Source organism: Corvus moneduloides, chromosome 1 (genome assembly GCF_009650955.1).
Source record: "Corvus moneduloides isolate bCorMon1 chromosome 1, bCorMon1.pri, whole genome shotgun sequence".
NCBI lineage: Eukaryota > Metazoa > Chordata > Aves > Passeriformes > Corvidae > Corvus > Corvus moneduloides.
In genome coordinates this window covers 57033947-57057825 of record NC_045476.1, presented here as the reverse complement: position 1 = coordinate 57057825, position 23879 = coordinate 57033947, and the positions used below count along the sequence as shown (strand labels likewise).

The 23879-nt window shown below is 37.4% G+C and overlaps 1 protein-coding gene across 8 annotated transcripts in view; it reads right to left on the bottom strand.

Annotated features, from left to right (window-relative positions):
* Positions 1 to 19715, bottom strand: part of ETV1 (ETS variant transcription factor 1) — a 66223-nt gene extending 46508 nt beyond the window's left edge. For 2 of the 8 annotated variants that reach the window (XM_032110742.1, XM_032110789.1), the window contains exons 1-5: positions 19094 to 19253; positions 18445 to 18578; positions 17536 to 17623; positions 15742 to 15789; positions 5944 to 5997 (exon numbers count right to left, since the gene is read on the bottom strand). In XM_032110742.1, the coding sequence (XP_031966633.1) occupies positions 5944 to 5997; positions 15742 to 15789; positions 17536 to 17623; positions 18445 to 18489 (235 nt within the window). In that variant the 5' untranslated portion in view covers positions 18490 to 18578; positions 19094 to 19253. Of the gene's footprint in view, positions 1 to 1853; positions 1873 to 5943; positions 5998 to 7314; positions 7364 to 15223; positions 15366 to 15741; positions 15790 to 17535; positions 17624 to 18444; positions 18579 to 18666; positions 18686 to 19093; positions 19254 to 19696 lie in introns of those variants that run through there. The other 6 variants (XM_032110760.1, XM_032110751.1, XM_032110798.1 and 3 more) reach the window with 6 other exon arrangements.
* Between the last annotated feature and the right edge of the window lie 4164 nt (positions 19716 to 23879).

Below are 23879 nucleotides of genomic sequence, written 5' to 3'. Positions count from 1 at the left end.
GACTGTCTTTGTAAAATGCTTTTGAGATCTCCAGATAAGTGATCATTAAGAAAGCTGTGTATCTCACAGCAGAGTGATACATGCATTTCTGTACCTATTTCAAACCAGAAACAAAGATGTTAAGCAACATGCCCAAGGTCATGCAAAGCTAAAGGCAGGAACAAACCACAGAGCTCCGACTCTCACAGCCCTTAAGAAAGAATCCATCACAGTCGGGCATGCACTAAAAGAAGTAAGCAAATGTCTCTGTATTTGACAGCATCTGACCTATGGAAGGAAGTAGTTTCAAGACAAGTGGCAAGAAACAAAACACAGCTGCAGCTGAAAGCCCTACCAAGGAATAGCTCAGCACCAGGAATAAGTAGCACCACCTTGCAGGATATTTGTCAGACTGCCTGCTGTAGCACCACACTTGCGAGCTACGCTCAAAGAAAAGGTTATTCCAGACACACAGACACTAAATAAAGGCAAAATAAAATAAAAAAAAAAAAAACCCACCACAAAAAAGCCTCTTAAAAAAAAACAACCTGAAAAGATGCTGGTGTGTGCAACTTGCCACACACAGACAACCAAAGCGCTACCAACTGCAATTTCTAGAACATTGTGCACTACCAAGACAGGACTACCAGCTGCCTATGAAGTGAATCATCACATTAAAAAAATGTCATTTTCTTTAGTCCACTAGAATTTTTTCTAGAAGATACAAAATTAAACTATTCTGCATCGAAACCAAAAAACAAATCCAGTAAATACACCTCATTTTTACTTCAGTTCGTCTGTCAGAATTCCTAATATTCTGGTGTTTTCTATTTAAATTGTGTGGGGTTTCTTCTCCAAAATATGTCAAATAAGGGAAAATTAACCTCTATCAATTTCTCACCAGCTCTTGCTATACTAAAACAAGCAGGAAATGCTCTTCTAATTCTGAAATTCACTTGAAATTTAAATCACAGAAAGAAAGAGAAAGAAAATAAAACAAACTAAGCATTTTTCATGTGGTAATGTAAAAAAAGTCATTATTTTGTATGCTGCAAATATATAAATAAATATTAAAGCTTTTCCTCATTTAAACTGCATTTGGAATATCCTACACCATTAGTTAAAATGACAGAAGAATACAGCTACCTGAAGCCTATGTAAAGAATCTCTCTTTAACAGGCTTTTAAAGATTGCAAGCCAGAGCATCTAAAAAGCACATCCCTGAATAATTTAAGGTTCCTGGCATCTACATTGAAAGCGCTCCTTTGCTGGAGGAACAAAAAAAAAAGGTAAGAGAAAGAATAAAGGTCATGAAAGATCAGCGACAAAATCACTACGAAAAAAGGTATTTTTTCTATCTTAAAGTTTAACCAGACATGGAGGAGCATGGATTTTTACAGCCAGCCCTTCCCATTTACTGTCAACAGATGTGGTCTAACACTAACATTTACCCCTTGGCAGTGTTAAGTTAAGGCTGTGATGATCTCGGAAACAATACAGGAACAAAACGAACGAGAAGGAAGGAAACTGACCAAGAAGGTGAAGCACAAGACAAATCCTCATTAATAGAAACCCAGTAACAAATAAAAGCCAAAACCTAGAATTTATCAGTAATTTCAAATATGTAACTGACATTTCAGGGCAAAAGAAAAAAAAGAAAAAGAAAACTCTGAAGAAATAGATCCATGCAAATACATATTATTAAAACAAAATAAAATATGATTATGCTATTAAGACACCAGGCAATCTAGTTTGGTGCAGAGTAACCCCCATTTATAACCAATTGTATCAAGGTCGCATTACAATTCAGTGTTTTGTTGACAATACCAAGTTTTCTTTGCCAACTACATCTTTTAAACATCAGCAAATCCTACCTACTTCCTCTTGTGTCTGTCACAGAAACCATCCAAACAATGGGAGCAAGTAATCTTCACCTCAACAGCTATTGACTTCGAGCAAACTGAACACTTTATTCATTTTTACTCCTGGACTGGAAAGTCCTTGCTGTTCTACAGTATCTGAAAGCCTTGCCACTGATTACGACCAGTTCAGAATCTGGCTCCTCCTCAGTATATGAAAATGGACCTGAAACAATAGGAAACCTTATCTGAGGAAGTTAACACAGGTCACCCTTCTCCAAACGTGAATACTGACTTTACATGGACAGAAAACCAGCTTAATTAGGTTTTATGAATCAGATAAAAAATTAGGAAAAAGTGTCACATACAGAATGCTGATTAAAAAAAAAAAAACACCCCCAAACATTCACCTTTTTAGAGGAAACAGATTGTTACACCTTTGCTTTACACAACTTTTTATGTTATTGTTAAAGAATAGTCATTAGGAAGTCACTTGAATGTTCAGCAAACACCTGAACTGCATTATAGAAGGAGATTCAAAAAGAGCAAAACCAACCTGCCTTAAACAGAATTTCTGAGTAAAAGCCTGTAGAAGTGATTCCTCACTCCTTCTGTGGAATTTTTATTTCTTGTGAGAATGGAAATGAAAAAGTAAGAAAATTACACTATTTAATTAATTCAATTCAATATTTTTCCAGTTCAACTTCAAACAAAAAAAAAAAATCTTTTTTATACATATTTTTGTCCCTTAGAACTCAAGTAAGTTCAGTGCTCACAGAAAGCAGAAAGTTACAAGAAGCTAAACTGTGTTTTGATTTTCAAATTTCAACCAAACAAGCTAGTTGTTATCTACTCTAAATTCCATTCACTCTAAACAAAATTACAAAAAGGTTTTTGTGATAGGTATGCCAAGTTAAAAAATATTTAATAAAAAGGTAAGAGAAGATAGAGCTTTGATGACAAAAAAGAAAGGTTTGAAAGTGCAGGCATTACTTATTCTTATGTTAGTAAGGACCTCTTTCCAGAGGACATAAAGGAGCAACAAAATAAATTTTACTTTTAAACAGGTAAACTGAAGCTTAAAGCATTAAGGGGAAGCTTGACATGCTGGATCCTTAGCTAACAGAAATATGTGTAATTCCAATAACGTCAATAATACCACATAAAGTTACACTAGCTGTTGATCTCACTCATAATATCTAAAGCCCACACCTAACTATAAATACACATATTATGTTTGCTTTTTGAAAACTGATTGAAGTTTAATAGCAACTCATAATTGAAATATTCATGGTCCCAAGCTAGCTTTGAAGTTAAATCCCTGAGTGGATAAAGTGGACTGTATATCTAATCTAAACTAAATGTTTCCCTTAGTTACTAATACCAGTGCAGTTTCACTAGTTAAAATCATTATTACAGAAAACAAATGCAAAACCCACAGCACTTTAAGGGGCAGTTAATCCTGCTCAGTGCTAGGACACAGCACATGATCTCGGCAGTATCAGTTCCTCCACTACCTTCCACATCTTGCTTCAAGAGCTGACTTCTTCAAATCACCAAGCTGGTCACTTCTAGGCAAGAAAATTTTAACCACATTGTTCCAGAATTGCTACTGTTACTGAAGCTTCTTAAGTCTCCTTTCAGTGCTTCAATTTAACATCACAAGTTTCAATTTAACAGCATAAATCTGACTTGGCTTTAATCTGTCTCTCCTTTCTCAAGCAATGAAGCTAGAAATAAAATGTCATTATTTTTTGTACCTGGACTGCAGATTCTAACTGTTTCACTGGAGCACTTCAGTTTTCTTTACACACTTTGCATATCACACACTCCCCCCATCTATATACAGCTCCATAAATGAAATTTCTGTAGCAAACCACAGTTTCGTTTAGATACCTTTGAACTAAAGTGGCTATGACCCCCTTCATTGGTTTACACTTCTGTCCCTCCTCATTTTTGGGTCAATTAAATGTATTAAACACTGTCTATGAAAGCTTGTCCATTCTCTCCCATGTAAAAAATAAAAATTAAAATTAAAAAAATAAATAAAATAAATTTAAATAATTTTTTTTTTAAAAAGTTAAGGGCTTCTACCAGCCTGCTGCCAGTAACGGGCTCAGTACTGCACAGTTATAGACTATATAGAGCAAGTCATTATAATGGAGTTTGAAGGCAGGCTTGGATCCTAGAGAAAGTCACAACTGTGCTACTTCTGCAGCAGTAATTTCCCCATGGCTTTGGTTATGTTGATCTCCGTTCCTGTTTTGCAGAGCCCACAGCTACATACATTATATCCAAGTATATGTCTGAAACTCCATAACCTTTGCCAGAGTAACTCTCCAGGAAGCTCTCCTGACCTTTACTTAAGATAAAGAAACCAACTGAAATGAAGGAATAAATGTTCCTTTGATAATACTGTGTAAGCTGTGGCTAAGGAACTTTGAAACACAACAGCATTAATAAAATAGCCATATTAGGAGAATTTCTTTATCACCAAAAGCAATGGCCAGCTTCAATGGGGCTTTTCATTCACAGTCCACAAATTATTTTCCAAGAATCATTGACTTGTTGTGTAACGATAATTGTGGGTTAATAGAAGCCCCAACTGAACTTTGTACTCTTACACAAAGGATATATGCATGAATGACTATATTTGGACACAGATCCATATGTAAAGTAACATATCTGATTTTCCATTTATAGATTGTTTTGTCTTTCATATTATAATTTAATTTTAAAAAAACCCAAAAAGTCTTTGAAGACAGAGGTAAAAAAACCCCTCTGCTATAAAAGACAACTTTCAAAGTTTAAAAGTGACCATGATTGTTGGTTAGCATATGTACAGGAACTTTGAAAGAAAAACAAATTTAAATTGTTGCTGTGCAGGGATACTATCCTGCACAGCAACAATTCCAGGGGATTTTAAAAAATTGTGGGCTTTTTTTCCTCACAAAATGCTGTTATGAATACTCTCAATAAATTCTTCTTAAAACAGCTTCTTAATAACTGGAAAAAATAATCTAAAAGATTTATAGGAAAATTCAGCAAGTGTGAATTTGTTTTTTGGGTTAAAGACTATTTTAATGCAATTCCTCCTAATCTCTTTAATATTAATCTTAACATTTCAGTACATGAATGCTGCGTTTAACAGCTATCTGGTTTAGCGAACTGCAGTAATTCACTCCAATAGGATAAACTATTTAAGTTATTTAGCAAAATGGAAAAGCTACCATGTGTTCTGCTACAATCAGCAGACACTGTTTAGAAGAGACTTCTGATGATGGGGAGAAGCCTCACCAGGAAGAAGAAAACTGCAAAAAGAAGCTCCAAGAAGTCTGTGACTTTGTCAATGTTTCTCAAACCGAGACATTCTCATACAATGCCCTTGCAGTCACCCAATACCACAGAACAGCAGGTATAGCAAAAGGGAGCCAGCATTTAACAGAATAGTAGTATTTTAATAGGTAAAACTTGAGGGGTGCAGGCTAATAAAATAAGTTTAGGCTCTTGTTAAGTAAGTGGAAAACAGTGCAAAGCACCCAGGTTAACATAACTCCTGCTTTCACCGATTAACTCAGAGGAAAATATTGCTTGAGCAAGAAAATGCCACATGCTAAGACAACTTAAAAATGCTTTAGCTGTGGCTGTATCTGATTGATTATGTTGAGAATTTTATCTATTTATTGATACACGAAACATGTTGAGCAGCCTGACTTCTGCTCAGCAGAGATGCATCCTATGCCCCACAGTATCTGATCTATACTGGCTAAAAAGCTCCTCTGCTCACTCCACAGACAAAGAAACTCCTTCCACCTCCGCAGCCTACGTTTTTCCATGCTTCCCTGGGGTTGTGGGTGGAAATGACAGGAAAGGGCCCCCTGCTTAAGGTTATACATTCTGCCCAAACAAGTTCTTTTGGCTGCACATCAAAATACCACTTGCTTTATCTACTCATCACACTGATGTCACTGACCAGCAAAAGGAGCTATCACATGACTACAGATGACATAATAAATAACAAATACGAAGACACAGATTTAAATATACAAATATATATATATATACATATATTTTCTAAGAAAATGATGCTTTGTAGTATACTTACAACTTTCAGCCTGATAGTCTGGCACAAACTGCTCATCATTGTCAGGTACCTGAGCTGAAGATAGGAAAACAAACACAAAACAAACAAACAAAAAAGCAAGAATTAAAACAAGCCATTAAAGCATAAATAAAGACTCTTGTGCTTAATTCAAAGCACAGTCAAGTTTAAAATTATGATTTCTTGTTTCTTCATTGTTGAGTATGAAAATCAGGCAAGCGCGTCATTTTAATATCAGATAAACCCTGGGGTGAAGCTCTGTGGTGCAGTGTGAGTCCAGAGAAGCCCTGGCACAGAGCAATGGGAATGGGAGGATGTGGGGACTCACTGGCCCTGCCTCACTCCCTATACCAGGGCCTGGACCTACCATGCCACTGGTAAAACGCATCTGTGCTCATTTTCAAAATATCTGCACATAAAGTCCACATAAAACCAAATTCTACTGATTAATGCTTATGCTTCTTTAACCTGAAACTACCACACCTTCAGCTTACTTAAAAGTGATTCCAATTGTTCGTGGCAGTCAGCCAACACAGTAGGGATTTTCTGTTATTGTTTTAAATATTCAAAAAGAACTATTTTACCAGACCACAGAATTCCTGGTTCAATGACAACATTTCAAAAATCGAAAAAAGATTTACTTAAAGCAAAAATCATGATTAATATCCATTTGCCTTATGTAAGATCGTCTTTGCTTTTAGGAAACTTCCATCACAAACCAGGGCTGCTAAGTACAATCATTTCACGGTCTGCTGATAGATAATTTTGCTCCTCTGGTACCACAGGTCCTTTTCATTGTATATCTAAGACATTAGCCATCTCTCAAATTGCGTGGTAAACTCATTTAAACCATTTAAGCTGAAATACCACTAAATGTTTATTAATGGCGAATACATTCAAATAACTGCAGAACATTACACTGAGAAACGGCATCCTCAGAGCATGACTGCTTCTGGTACATCGCGAGAGAGACCCAGCTTATCATCTTCTAACTTTGTCATCTTTTCCTCAACGTACAAGCTAACTGGAATCACCACAGCAAAGCTGCACGAAATTATCGTTTAAAAATACTTTACACGGTTCTTGTCTAAAGACAAGCAAATCATTCATATGATCTTAATTAAAAGTTAACATCTGCCATGATCTGGTTACCCAACAAGATTTAAAAGGTAGATGCTGCTTATATAACCATTTATCGAAACTGTGACTATCATATGTTCTCAAATATGTGAAATGATAAAATGTAACTTTAATGCCCTTCGGAACACTTTCTAGTATAGGAAGTGCATATTCCCCATTATATATGTGCAATTGCTACTAGTTTTAATATAATTAGCTTGAATTAAAAATAGATATTTAATTAAAATTACTCACAATTATTTTGAATGTGCACTACAGTACTCTTCATGGACCAGATCTCCACTCCTTACTCAGGAAATATTTCTAATGACTTAACTGGAAGTTTTTTTCCTGGGCAAAGAGTTCAGAATCAGGCTCATTATACTGAAAAATTATTTGCTCTGGGTTTTAAAATAAATTTAAAATCCTACTGTCTTAATTGCAGCAAATGTCCCTTAAAAACAAATGACCTTGGAAATGTGCAAATACAGATTTGAAAAGAAGTGTGAGTATGATAAATACACTAAGTGTAATTAGCCTTAATTTGAAAAAAAAAAAAAAACATAGCTACAGTTGCTTTGTTGTTTGAGTTTCTAATTAAAAAAAAATCCAACAAAATCAAACATGACAGTAACCCATCCCTCTAGAATAAACCAGTACCTCTGAGGACTTGTTGGCTCCTCGTAGTTTGAAGCTGTATAAAACAGTACCAACCCAAATATTCCCAGTATTTTGATGCATTCCATTTCTCTTTCTTCAGAGAAACCACAGAAGTTTTTACCAAGAATGAACTCAGGGACAGGATGAGACCAAATACTAACACTCCGCAATTTCTGACACTTCACATAATTGACTACATGTGGATGTTTGGCATTTTCCTTACAAAAATGCCAACTATTTGACTGTCACAGAAAAATCTGATTATGAAATCAAGGTCGCCTACTTAAAAATCAGTTTTTAAGATTTCTTATATTTCCAATTGTTTTTGAAGCACCTGTGAGTACATTCAGAGTTAAAGTAATTGAATCAAGTTCTGTAAACTTCTTGTTTACAGAAGACATCCCACACATTTTTCTTAAGCCAGCTATCATTCTAAAATGCAGCAAGGAGGTTTGCAGAACTAATTTTTTAACATGCACCTGCATTTTATATATACATGTATATGTAGAGATATATATATAAAATCTGTGAATCTAGGATATCTTAAAAAGCCTCAAAGAAAACAAAACCCCTCCTGTTTAAATAAAGAGGCTACATTTAGTGATTGCAGAGCTGGGATAGAAATCTCATCTAACTTTCCAGAGAGCATACTCTGTACACTGGACAGCTTCACCAGTGCTTCATTCTGGTTTTATCAGTTTCATTTGACTTAGTCCAGAAAAAAATCTGCTGTAGAGATTTATGTATATATCAGTAAGTAAGGTCCTTTTTTTTCCTCAGCCATAGAGTAAGAAAAAAATAAAATATATCTGGTTGAACTGTCATGGAAACCACTAAATAACTGCCATTAACCCTGATTTGCTCCTGTTTATGGAGTAAACAAGAATGATGTACTTCATTCATGGATCCCCAAAATTTATGAAGGCATATTTAATAGAGAAAGAGCACATCACTTTATCGGTACTCTTGAAACAGGTGGAGGCTATGCTGTCAAAATTTACTTTAAATGCAATATTAACATAGCCTTAAAAGCCTCTGCAGAGAAAGGAACACAGCAAGTTAAGAAGTGTTTAAAACCCTGCCAAATAACAACAAAACAAATAACGACATCCAAAACATTCAAACTAGGAACATGCATTTCCTACTGGAATGTAAATTTAGTAGCATCAGCACCTTAGCAATGAGCCCACAAGCCTATATGGAGAAATTAAAAGGACCTGCTAACTGGTGGAAATGAGAACTTAAATTATTTCTTCACTTAATCTGGTATTATTCTCAAACAAGCAGAACTGAAACTTGCACACGATCATACTGCTGAAAAGCAAGCACTCCTCATCATACAGAGACTCCTTCCACCAGCATCTCACTGTGAGATGCTAAATCATTTGGATACATCATCCCATTACTAAAGCAGAAGAGGGGTTTTGTACCTGGATTTTGGATAATAACAGGTAGATTTTGCAGCAAATTAGACAGGTAAAGACACTTCAACATGAATGTCTAAAAGGAAAATATAACTTGCAGTGTCACAACTGTCTACACATTTATATACACAGGCCATTAATTTCCTCTTTTATTCACAAATACTGCAACTTAGCAAGGCTGCCATAAAAGCTTCTGTTAACATGCACAAGACACAATGCATACATCACCAATTTTTTTTTTTTTACTTTGCCATTCAGAGGGAAATTGAAAAAAGATATCTGAAATGATCATTCATCTGAAAGAGAACATTTCCTTGAGCTACTTAATTATGGGGGTTTGAGAAGGCAAGTATATTCCAAAAGACTAATAAAAGGTTTTGAAGGATATTAAGCACGTGGCTTTTACTGCTTATAGCAGAAGCAGCTACATTAGTTCATTCCACATTCAGAGCCATCAAGTCTCAGACTCCTGAAGCAGGCAACATCTGCAGCATAAACTATCCAACTCAGCCTAGAATATTACAAAAGTTTTCTTTTTCTTCTGACTATAGCTATAATGTCTCAAGAGGATTTGGAAAGCATGCAGAAATGCTAATGATGATCTTGAAGATGTTATGCGTTTAGGTTTTACAGTTTCACTACCTACTGAGCTATGCAAACATTCACAGCACAAAAATACTTAATACTTGTTCGTAGTTTTCAGAGCTTTAAACACTCTTTGAAAGGCTGAACTAATGGCTCATTTTGCAAAGGGAAAGCAATTTGGAGGAAAAAAAGTTTAGAACTCGGGCCTGTTAGCTTGCTTTCATTGCAAGTAAACAAAAAGTCCCCATTAACAAGCATCCAGGACAAAAGGAGTTAATATTTAATTAAAACCAGCTCTATCCACTGTAACAATGACCTGGAGCCAAACAAGGCAGAAGATGTATGAGTCATTCTTTCTGCCAGTGAATGAGACAGCTGATCTCCGAAGCAATTCCTCAAGACAAGCAGTCAGAACTGGAGTTCTGCCTCCATTCACAAAAACACAGTCCAGCATGAACCATGTGGCCCCAACCACAAGCTTTTCATGTCACACCCTTCCAGAAAGCTACAGCAAAGTAAACTTGAACTTTCGGCATAAACACAGTGATTTCACTGCTTTGTCTCAAGATGCAGCACAGACCTGCTGAGGAACGTTATTTAATAAATGAAAAGTTAAGCAAACTATAAAGGGCTTAGACTTAACTCTTCCTTCTCCCACTCACAAACTGCTTCCAAAAGCTCAGCTGCACTCCAGAGAAAGGTGTTCCTGTTAAAAAAAAACCGGAAACTTTCCAGAAAAACAAGAAGCTGAAAATGCTTCACTTAAAACTTTATTTCGGGTAGCAGAACACTTCCTGCGGTACTGTGTGCTCTGACCTCATGCTTCACTTTTAGAGCTAAGAGCAATTAGTTTTAAAATATCCATCATTTATTCAAAGTGGCAAAAGAAATTGAAATTGACAGGAAATTCTATATGAGCAGTAGTATTTTGGCCCCAGCTAAAATAAGACTTTGGGCCTCAACAGTAATGGGTCTATTGAGTTTTCTTTGATTCATTGTCACTTCGGAATATCTGAAAGACTGGCTAAATTGTAAATATTCCTGCAAGAGCTGCGGTGTAGGTTGGTGGTTGTTCTCTTTCCACGGGAACAACTGTTTCTAACAAAGACACATTGGGAAGGCTAAATAGTGATAAATTTCAAGATGGTAAAAAATATTATTTCCCATAAGCACTGGTTTTGCTGTCAAAACAACCCCAAACCGTTTTTACATAACATGAGATGCTCTGACTAATAAACTTAAATGCAGTTCAAAACTAGCTCCAGATCTCAAAATTCTTCCTTATGTGAATAATCCCTAGGAATAAGAAGATGGGTTTGCAGAATCTGCTCTTCATTTGCTGCTATACTAAAAATGAGAAAAAAACTCAGCTTAAAAGGAGTATTCACATTTAATATTTTGCTACATGCCTCATGGTTAGCAAACCCCTCTATGCTTTTGAAAATTACTGTTTTGAGTAAAATTATTTACTTTTCTAGCAAACAAGAAAAACATGAAAAAGTTTATTACTACACAGACTTTCAGACCTGTAGATTTTTGGTGGGTTTATTTCTTTTGGATTTTTTTTTTAAGTAACATCCCCTTCCCTCCCATTTTGCCTAATCTGTTTTTTTTTTTGTGCAGATATTTATGATCAAGAGCTGTGAGTACTAGAAAATCAAATCTATCAGATCACTAGAGTCCACCAGGAAAAAAAAAAAAAAGAACATTCTCTGTACTACAAACTGAAAGTGTTTTCACTGCTTTTAGGAGTGTTTGTTCCTGTCAGGCAGATTTCAGCCCTGGAGGTATTAAATTACTATTTCTTGACTCTTATTGCTCCTATAAAAATGTGGATAGTTCTTGAATGTGGCTACATACCATCTGCCTGACACCAGGTAAATTTTACAACTTTATGGCAGAAAAGAGCTAGTTAGCCAGATTAAACAAAGCCACTCTAACTACACTAATATTTGAAGATCCAGTACTTTCTTTTATTAAAAACAATCCTTCAAGAACTAGAAACTATTTCCTTTCACACCTCCTCATTTAAGAAATAAACTGCAAGTCAACACTCGCTTAGACATCACTGCAACGCTAGTGGGTCCTTCACATCAGGAGAAACAGAGGGAACAAACTTATTTTCTCAAGTTCATTCCAAAGTTGTCCAATAATTATTTGACAGAAATAACTTACTTTTAGATACTAAGAAGCAGCTTATGAATACTAGTAGCCTGAAGAAGCCATCTACTCAATTTAGCTGAGCTGCGGTAGAGGCATGAACCCGTTACCTGTAGCTGTTATTTCAAACCACTTACTGTTTACCTTTTGGATGTTTTTCAAATCACACAAAGAACACTATTTCATTTTTTAGTATATTACCATCTGATAAGCTTATTATCTATTGCTCTAAGAAGCAGATCTAGTGCATAAATGTATTATTTGTCTTTACTTGGGATGCCTTTTATGTATCTTGAACAAGCTGTAGGAGAAATTAGTATCTAAATAATATTAAATAAAAATCGGAGTTTTTTGTTAATCTATTATTCCCCAAAACCAAATGCTTTCACCATAGAAAGGAGACACTCACTCACTAACAATTTGTTCTCTCTTCATTTTTTTCCACAATAAGAAGGAAGAGCTACCATGACAAGACAACATTAAATTAATATTTTAACCATTTTTTTCAAGTCATTGAACAATTTCTACCTGACAGAACCAATGGTATTGACATGTCAAAATGTTGTCACTGAGATAATTAAATATAAACCAAAAGATAATATCTGAATAATATTTCTCTTGGTTAGCAATAGGCAACTTTAACTATTTTAAGATTGAACATTGAAAAAATTATTAAAGGCTTCCTATTTTCAATTTCTAGCATCAGAAAAGAGTTATACTCTATCTTCTGTCTTGCATAACAGTTGACATGGGGCAACCTTATTCAGAGTAAGTTCTACATCATGATTGAGATTCTTTCTTACATATATACTACTACACAGAATAAGAAGCAAAACTCATTTCCATAAAAATCTACTATGCAGGTAGTAGAATACATTTGTGAGCTCTCTGTAAGTAGTATTCAACTTGTTAATTATGTAGTAATAAAATATTAAACAGGTTACTGAATTGTTTACATTTGGATTAATACTTTAATATAAGTGAACCTCCCACCATTTCCAACACAAAAGGAATACATTTATTTTCTGTTTACTTGTTTACCACCAACTTGTCACAGGTGACACTGGCTGTAAAAATCTTCAGGCTGAAATATGTAATGCAGTAAGGACAGCTTCAGGAAAAGCAAAACAAAGAAAAATCCACAAGCATTATTTTTGTGTGTCATAAAATGCAACTCACTTTCTTCTCCTAACTAATAAGTAGATTTTTGACCTGGTTACTCCCCAGTGGGGATCTGAACTAGTGGGAGAAACCTGGTCAGCTGCCACTGCTTTTCTTAAAAAGGGTCAAGATGTTTTAAAATTTCATGGTCATTTCCCTGGCTCAAGAGCATTATGAAAAGAAATATGTAAACACTAGTGATGCTGCCAAATTGGCAGACTTCTAGCCTAGGAAGGTCCAGAAGAACATAAATGGACACATCTAGCAATGGGTAAACAAGTCTGATTTCAAAATCTGTTTCCTGGCTAAGCTCATCCATATAGACATTTGAGCAGAGCTACAATGTCCTCAAACACTAGCGTATTATAAAGACTACCAGAAGTTGTTAAGGGTGGGTATTTTTCATAAAACTTTGGGATCAAGTTAATAGCTTAATATTTGATGTTCTCATCTTAACTTTTAATTTAGTTTTAGCCTTAAGAAAAGCTGTACAAAGTTTGTGCTTCATGAAACCATGGCATGGCCCAAAACAGAGATTTCTTAAAGTATTTCTAGAACACTGAAAAACCTGTAATATTTCGTTGCAACATACTATGGACAAATAGCGTTATTTAGCTTTATTTCTTTCTGCTAGGCAAAAAAAGAAACTTTTTTTTTTTTTTTTCATTTTTATTCATTAATCATCCCAGATTATTTTATCTGCCTTTATAAAGGTTATTCAACCTAGCTGACATGGGACTAGACACCTTCTCTCTCAAAACCCATCTAAATTTATTCAGTGAAATACACTGATAAAGAGGTAAAAAGGCTCTCAAACAAGTGATTCTAGTCTAAAATAAGCAGTGCCTTCAGAATAAAAATTGGCATTAGATTAATTTATGCACCTATGGAAATGATCAAATTAATTTTAAATTCTGTATTATTTTTCAAACTTCCATTATTATCTGCACATGCATTATGAATCTGCCTGTATTTTTCTGACCAAAGATCAAAGAAATTTAATCATTTTTCAGAAACAAAACCATCCATGCCAGTGAAAAATATCAAACTGAAAGTTAACCTCTCCATTAAAATATAGTATCTTTTGAGTAGCATTTTAACATGCTTCTGATTTCCTAACATGAATGAGATGATACAATGTAAAGAGTTCCTGAGGAAAATTACCACAGGGAGACAGCTATAGTTGCATCTGACCATTATACTACAAAAATGATCTTAGTACAGGACATCCTGTTTTCAATTATTAGGGAAGAATTGTATTAGTTCATAAAAATATATCCTCTGCTCCATTAATTTCAGGAGGGCTTTTTGATTACACACAGAATAACCCCATACTCAAACTAATACTAGCAGAATAAAAATGTCATCAAAATAAACAATACCTCACAACTTATTTATAGGTAAAGAAACTACACAAAAAGCTGTTAAAACAGACTCACGACATAAGAAAGTAGTCATCAGCAATATTTCCCTCTTTTTGTGAACACCAACAGCAAGTATTTCACCCTAACATCCCTCCTTTCAAAAAAAAAAGACAAAAAAAACCCCAAAACCAGAACATCTCTTCTATAGACAGCTGTGCATAGTCCTGTACAGGAAAAAAAATTAAACATATGCGAATACTCACATTCATTTAAATCAGGATGAATCTGGAGAGATTATTTTAACTTGCATCAAATTTATGTCTATTTCAGATGCAGAAGTTTACATAAAAAAATTGACCAGAAATATTAAGAACAGATAATGCACAAAAATCTTTATGATTCAAATAAACAGTACTGCAAATATCAAAGGAAAAAATCAGAAAATGTTGATGAAAACAAATAGATTTGAACGAGCAGAAAGGTACCTTGCAACTTGTTAAAGTTCTTCTAATGCAGCAGCACATTTTTGTTATTGTTAAATGAATCTCTCAACAACTACTCAAAATTCAGATTTGTACATTATTGTTCTTAAACCTTCTCTCTTCATTAGAATGTGCTCTGCAAGGTTATTTGAAATACTGAAAAGAACATGCATGTGTAAAACACACTGATGTTAGTTTTCTAATCACCCGGTACAGAATCTCACAACTACAAATACAAAGACAAAAATAACATGCAAAATATTTAAAGGTTTCTGGAAAAAAAAAAAGAAAAGAAATAAAAAGTACTAGTTAAGTACTTCATACACACCTAATGTTCTGTGTTGTGAACAAGGTGGAAAGAAGACACTTGCACTTAAATCTTGAAGCATCCCGTCCCGATGAACCCAGAGAAACTAATTTCTGCCATCAGAAAAGTACTCCACCAGAACACCAAATAATTATATGTGCTGCTGAAAAGGAAACAGCAAGCCCAGTTCTGGCTGTATGTAGTCTCTCGAGGTACAATAATATAAACCTGATCAATTGCAATTAAAATCTGAACAGAGGCTTAGAACTTGAAGTCTTGGTGCATTAGTTCTTGCCAAAAGCAGATGTGATTGTGAGCTGGAAGCAATTTCTCCTGGTAATTTGTGATGACACTGGGTAGAGCAGCCCCAGAGTCCCCAAAGACAAACTCATCAGAGGCTCTAATGTATGCATGACACATGAGGTGGCTCTTTTAGAGCTCAATTAATTGGGCTGAACATTAAGACAGCAAGTTCAGGACTTTTTTTTTCCCCTCCAGAGTTGTTTTTTCCTCTTTTTACAAGCAGTTTTTTCCCTTACCTTCTGCAAGCCATGTCTCCTGTAATTGGCTCAGATCTTGAAAGAGTTCTGCAAAAATATAAAGACATGGATAAAAGACTCACATCTTTAATCTCTTCATTAGATTAAAATATGTTCAAAAATATTTTTTTCCCTAAGAACAATATACATTAATTCTGTTTTGGCAGTCAAATGTACAGACAAAGCAGGCATTTTGAGGCACTTAATGATTTTTCTACACCTATTAATAAAAACCCAAACAATTACTGTATTTTCAGCTCCTGAAATAATAACCAGAATCTTAACAGAGCTCTGTAGTATAAAAGGCTCATTCAGCAATACATAGAAAAGTTAAAAATTATAGTATTTCTTACAGGTGAACTATTTCTTCTTATACAATTCAGGCCTCCTCCTGTAATATCTGCCCCAGATAAAGCTTGCTCGGACTTCCACAGTTCTGCCTGAGCAATAACTGAGTGTTTTTAATAGTAGGGTCATAACTATCATATAAAAATTCTGAAGCCATGACCTGAGATGCTGCAATAGCAAAGAGAAATGGGAAATCTTTTGTACTTCCCCTTATGTTTTACTTCATATGCCATGAAAATCACCACTATTTCCTCTGTGCTGTACTCACTGTACTTCTTTAAAGCTAAAACCACTTTCTTCATGGACTGAGTTTTGCAGCAGCTTATCTTCTGCAATTCACTGAAATCAGTTACTTATAATGGGTGTAAACCAGAGCAGCATTTGGCTTACTTGCAAATCTCAGGAACTCAGTTACGAAAATTCTGTTTGCTAAGACTAAGTAGGATATTTGAACTAACAAATGGTTTATTTTTAATTTACTGTATTTTGAGAGAGACTTCCTCTTTTATGAATGCTGACAGATAACTATTTACATATACTTAAATGACAGAGGCTATTTATTTATCCTGTGGACTGATACCCCACATTCACTTTGGGAAATTACTTAACTGAAAATCAGAAAGTTGCTTCCTTTTCAATCTACCTTTCCAGGCAAGTATGGATTTTGAAAAGTGTGTCAATGTGTTCTTACCCTGATAATATTTATACAGGAGTAAGTTATAGGCCTCTACATATCTTCCTCTGTCTTATGTACTTTCAGAGCTGTAGGCGTAGCATATGTACGTACCTTGTAACCTAAAGAAGTGTTAACAGCTATTACCAGCCTACAGTTCCCAAGCTACAATCCTGAGTGGCTACTGATGGGGCTAAGTTACAAATCTTTGGCCCTCCAAAACTTTCTCCACACTGGGCTTCTTTAATCAAAATTCCCTGGATCTTTAACCCTGTTAGTGTCATACAAGAGAAACAGGACAGCAGACAACAGAAGTCTGACTATATAGTAAAGCTGGTGAAAACCAAGTCTCCACACCCACATTCTCTCACTCCTGCTACCACCAGTGAAGACATACCAGGGAAGAGGACGTTAAAAGATGGGAGGGATGAAGAATGCCTAAATCTGAAGAGGCCTGATGGTGAAAACACCAGGTGCCATGACTTGTGTCAGATGCTGCAAAGGCTTGGCTGAAGTGCATGACATCCGTGTGCCACATGTGCACAAAATGCAACAGGGTAAGTCAAGGAAAGACTTTCAACTTTATAAATTTATTGCCTTTGCCAGTTTGTTTCACAGTAGTAAATGTAGTTTTCTTGTCTTGTTTATTCAGATTGATCTAGATATATTTATCTCCAAAATAAATTAATAAAGAGCTCTCAAAAAGCATCTCTGCATTAGTAAGAAAGGGAGAAGGAGAGAGGGGGGGAGGGGGGGAAACAACAAGCCCTCACCTTCTGAATCATGAGCCAGGTCTCTGTTAATGAATTTTCTTTTCCTGACATTTGTCGGTCTCTCATTACAGTTTCTCCCACGCGGATTCTATATACAGGAAAGATCAGTTACTTTAGAAATCTGAGGTTTGAGATTTGGTTGGGTTTGTTTTGGGCTTTTTTTTATTTAATCAGGAATATGCAAAGTTGGCATAAATTCTTTACATTTTCAAACAGGGAAACGGTTACCACAGGGAGACTTACGTCTTGCAAGCCTTCAATTTCTAACAAAAGATATTGCTGAGCACCTAACATCCTCCAAAAGATTCCTGTGTCTAAATGCAACACAGTTCTACCTATCTATGTAGACATCTATTTGTACAGATACATATATAATGTGCTCAAGCAGCAACACAATACCAGTCGTATTTTTAGCATCTAAAGTATACAAACCTACACGATAGCCCATAAATCCCCATAGCATAAGCTATGCAGGACAAACCAGATATGAAATTTTAATAGACTGCTTTGTTTCCCTGTGTTACTTATAAAATTGTTTGCAAAGTCCTGAAAGGAAAAAAAAAAACAAAAAACCAGAGGGAAAAAAAAAGGTTAATGTTTGCCTCAACTTCATTCTTCTGAACGTTGCAGGCAAACGCAGCCAGAAACTTTGAATGCAGCTGCTGCTGCTCTCGCCTCCCTCATCCGCTAATCATGTGCATGATTTTTTAATCATCCCAAAACTGTCTTTAAAAGAACACGATGCTTTATTGCAATAACTAAGAAGATAGGCTCATCTTGCAAGCAAAGCTCCCAGATGAAGAGTCGCCCCTACAGCGGTAACAAAGCAGAGACTGTGTCTGTAAAACTCCCCCACAGAAATAAGTCGGAGTCAAGTTTATAAACACCAACTTTGAACTGATCACTCACATTGGTGACCATGTAAGGCACTTGCTGGTCATAAAATCCATCCATTCTGCAGCTCTTCCACGAGTCTTAGCTCAGTGTTTTATTTACTGGGCATTTGATCTGGAGATTTCCTCGGGATCTGGACTCCAATCAGCCTAGAGGGGAATACAAGATGGCTTTTAGATTTAAGAAAAAAAAAAAAAAAAAAAAGGCAGCATGAATGAACTGCTTGCATTTGCATACCTAATTAACCTCAAAGAGTCCCATTCATAAAAAACAACCCTCCCTTCTCTGCCTTCACCTGGGTTACACGCTTCTGCCAGCAAAACGCGGAGCAAAAGCACTCCGCGGCGGCGGCGGCAGCCAGCGGGGCGAGAGGCAGGGCTTTATTTACACTGCGCGCCGCACCCGCGGGCGATCCGCGCCGGCGGCAGCCCCGGCTCTCGCAAGCGTGTGCTCAACTCGTAATGGCGAACGCGGGGCTCGCCGCGCACCTCGCGGCGGCGGCGGCGCCCGGCGGCCACGCACACACCACACACACCCCACACACACACACACGGCCCCCCCGCCCCACGCACCAGCCACCTTCTCCCACGGGATCGCTCCCGCAGCCCCACCGCCGCCGCGCAATCCTGCGGGGCGGTGCGCAAAGTTGCGGGGGAAGACCCACCTGAAGGCCACGCGCGGCGATCGGCTGCAAAAAATTCCCTCCAAATTTAATAAAAACATTAATTATTCCCCGGCACTTCCCCCTTGGAAGCCGCGAGCGCCACTGACAGAGCTCAATCCCGTGGTTTTTCCTCTCCTCCTCCTCCAGGGGCCCCCGAGCCGCGCCGGCGGATCCCCGCCGCCCATTGGCTCCCCGCGCCCCCCGCCGGATCGCCGGATCGCCGCGCGCCCGCCCGCCCCGGCCCCGGCCCCGGCCCCGGCCCCGCCGCCCCGCCCGGCCCCGCGGGGGGCGACTCCGCCGCTGCCCCGACCCGCGCCGGCGGCGGGGGAGGGCGTCGGAAGTGGGCACTCGGGTGCCCGGGGGTATCCCGGGGCCCTGCCGCGGGCACTCCGTGTCCCCTACGCCCCCCCGGGTGGCAAGGCAACCCCTTCCATTCACAAAAAAAAAAAAAAAAAAAAAAAAAAAATATATATTTAAAGAAAAAGTTTCGCCTCCCTGACTCCGTAAAGCAAAACACACCCCCCACGCACACGCGCTCCCTTTCTTGGTGGCAGAGCTGCCCCGCAAAGCGCCGCGGTGAGCGAGGCGAGAGACACTTCGTACCGTTTTGCCCGGAGCCAGTGGCATCCCAGGGCTCATGCCTGCTCTAGCTTTGGGGCTTTTTGTTGGGCGTTTTTGGTTGGCTGTTTTGGTTCTTTTTTTGGTTCTTTTTTTTTTTTTTCTTTCGTTGAATCATAGAAAGCAATTTTTATTTCTACGAGGATGACATAATTTCTAGGTTTTGTGGACAGAATTTGGCAGCATGCATACACCGGATCTAGGGGAATTTTTGGTGTAGTGGTGCCAGGACCTATCAAGTTAAGGAGTTCTGAGGACTTCTCTAAGAAAACAAGCTTTCTGTTCTTTGAACAGAGTGGATGTTGGAAGGCTGTGTCCGAAAACTGCCAAAATGCACCAAAGCAGATTGTGTGGTTTCGTAACAGCTATATTTGTCCTCTCTTTGAGCAGTGAATTCCAGGTATCACAGCAATCAGGTGGTAAATTTAGGTATTCATGACGCTGTCTTGCTGTGAGATACGAAGTTTCAGATTTCTATGATCTGATGTAGTTCAGCACTTAGCAAGCAGAGCCCCAAGCTAGCAAGTCTAGCTTCTCACTCAGCCCTTTCTGAGGGCTCACTTTATAGCTAATGTGTAAAGCCAACTAAAGAAACCTGCTTTTGCATAATTTCCCTGTGGTGGTTTTAACAATATTCAGGTTTCTTCTTCTTCTGTATTACTTTGTTTTGAAAATTATAGTTGTTTCATTACACTCTAATCTGGAGCATATTACTTTCTGACACAGCATTTTTATTGTCCTCCTTTCTGATCTCACTATCCATACTCACTTGACACTTGTCCTGTCCAGCTGAGGAAGAGAGAAGCACCATGTTCCCACAACTTCTGTCTCTCCCATACGGCCTTCTTAGAGAAAACATCCACCAGGGAAAACAGCAGCTTGTTTTCTGTGTTCTTGTTCCTTCTGTTTTCACACACCCATCCCAGCACACCCGGAATTACAAGAGAGTAATGATATCCTAAATGCAAAAACCTATAATAATTTTATTGTGCTCTTGACCAAGTCTCTCAGTTGCTGTTCTTGTAAGCCACTTTTGTGATAAAATAATTGGTAATTCTGCCCCTCCGCCATGGGCAGCTCTCACTAGACCAGATTGCTCAAAGCTGCATCCAACCCAGCCTTGAACACTGCCAGGGATGGGGCATTCACAGATTCTCTAACGAGGCTGTTGTTTTCTTATTTATACCCATACTCAGACTGGAGCAGCTGCTGAGCTTATGGGAAGGCTGTGGCTGTAGATATGACCCTGGGAAGCAAGTGACCACTTTAACCCCTGGACCAGCAGAGCTGATGAAGCCACTGTCTCCAGCTGACCATCCCACCCCACGGGATGGATATCTTGAGCCACCCATCGAACAGCTCCCAAAGCACTAGACTTTACCACGTATCCTTCTAAATCGAAATCAGTAATGGATTTTCTTATCTTTAAACAGTGCACTAAAAAGTTTTGGTGTGTCAGTCAGCCAAGGTAATTAAACCAACATCAACCGAAGTTTCCAGAATAACCTCAGAGCCATCATATATTAGGTATTACCTATGAAATTCACACTTCTGCACTTCCCTACACCACAACCTGCACCTCACAAAGTCTGGCACAGCACGGTGGCCACCTTCCAGCACGTACCACTCCCCCACCTCCATATGTACAGGTTTGGCATCCTGCTTTGTGGATCTGTAGGAGGTCAACACTCTGCAAACAGCCGAGCTCTCTATGGTCCCGGCTGGGCTGTAACTCCAGCAGAAGCTGAGCAATAAATGCATCCTGGCAGGAGAAGCTCTGTATGCCTTGCTGTTCTTCCTCATGCCATGTATCTCTTCCTTCCCTCCTCCCTCTCTCTGGCCCTGTTACACGTGCTAGGGAGGAAAGGAAAAGTAAAGCTGTTTTGAAGCCCTCTTCATCCTCGTCTTTGTTCATCCATTGTGCTGAGTGGTACTCAGAAAAACTTCATTAACTATTAAGAGGCAGATGCTGTAGATGTAGCTCTGTGTGCTGAATTGCAGTTGTGTATCATCATCAGTCACAACTGTCTCATATGTTAACTGCTGAAGGCATGGTAATTACTTTGTAATTTTGCATGTTTGTTCAAAATTCTTGCTACTTTGGGGTTTATTAATAAAGGGTTTATGTTTTAATTGCTCTTTTTAGAAAACGGTACTATTAAATATCTTTTTTAAAAAATAATCCTTTTAGAAAATGTAAAATTAACCTCAAAATCACTTCCATTTTTAGTTGAAAAGATGTAACAGTTTTTTATCAAATTGAAAATATCCAAAAAAAGTGCCGAATTTATTTCACTATAAGAAATCATTTAAAAATCAACTTTTCTAATGATACTGCTTTAGAAGCAAGACACTAATATTCTTTTACAGATAGACATGTTCAAGTACGTTATAAAGCTTCACTATATACTGAAAAGTATATATTATTTCCATCTCTTAATGGCAATATATACTTTACACACTTATTTGAAAGAGGATAATGAAATATATATTTTCTGTTCAATTTGACACACTACATACCTTCAAATAATTGCTGTAATGTAAAAAATAAAAGTAAATCCAGACAGAGCAGAGAGAAGATTTGATAAGTACTGGTTTCTTCTGGAAAATGTGGAAAGAATTTAGGCACATTTTCAAATCACAAAATAAACCATCTTAATCCAGTATGATAAAATCTAAGCTCAATATGGAAAGAAAAGGAGAATAAAAAAGAAATAATATTAATTGACTTGGTAACAAGACAGAGAAATACACTCAAAAATACTTTATGATGGAAAAATAAACCTTTTGGACACCTTCATAAAATTATGCTTATACCAAAGAAAATCCTTCAGAAAAAGGATAGTCACAATTAAAACAAAATATGCAGGTCCATTTCAAAACAATATTCAGTTAAAAAAACCCTTCCTTGTTTTTTGAAATGGTTTCACTTTATCCATTCCTTCCAGGCATTTCCCCAGTAAACTTTTATGTAACTAATGGGCCTGATAGACCCTGATAGAAAGGATGCCCTCCATCCAAACAGCTGTTGAGCAGCAACTTTTAAAACATAGTCTATAGGAGACTCATTAAAATAACAACTACGTATGTGACTGACTACAGCAAATCTATGAAAACCTAATGAGATTTCTATCTGGTAAATTAACCCTTGACCACATATTAACCTCTTGATGCTGACTCTTTGAGAAGATTTAGTGCTTATTTTATTGTGATGCTAATGGCCTATAACAAAATAGTACATAACAGCAAAATTAAAAAGAAAAAACCAGAAAATAATAGTCCATATACTTGCCCAACATTATGGCTTTTTGTAAAGCCTGTTTCAAGCGCAGCATCAAGGACTAAACCTTAAATCAGGAAAAAGGAAAGTACCAGTAGGAAGAAAACACATGGTGGTTATTTTCATATGTGAAACTATGAGATGTGGAATTAAAAGTACATACAAACAAGTATCTTCAATGAAAAAAGGAAAGAAAACAAAGGAGTAATCCCAGTTTGACTGTATAAATTAATAGCACATTGCATACGTCATTGTCATTTAGACCTAGTATTGCACACATCTTAAGTCCTCCATAAGCAACAGCATTTCAATGTCTACCCAATAATGCAATCCAGGGCAATTTTCAGAAAAAATGTCTATGTACTAGAAAATTATGCTACACAGGAAAGGTGAAATTAAGATATTTCACAAAGAGTGCAAGAAATTAAAAGTCCAAACAAATTTTTTATTGCAATGTGTGCCAACCATATCCTGGGCTGCAGCAAGAAGTGTGACCAGGAGATGAAGGGAGATTCTCCCCCTCTACTCTCTTCTTGGGAGACCTCACCTGGAGTACTGCATCCAGCTCTGGGGCTCCCAAAATAAAAAAGATGTGTACCTGTTGGAGAGGGCCACTAAGTTAATCAGAGGATTTGAGAACCTCTCACATGAAGACAGACTGAGAGACCTGGGGTTGTTCAGCCTGAAGGAGAGAAGAGTCCAGGGAGAGAGACCTTGTAGCACCTCCTAGTTCATAAAGAAGCCTACAAGAGAAATGGAGAAGAAGTTTTTACGAGGGCATACAGTGACAGGACAAGGTGGGACCAGTTTTACACTGAAAGAGGGCTGCTTTATATTAGATCTTAGGAAGAATTTGTTTACTGTGAGGGTGATGAGGCACTAGAACAA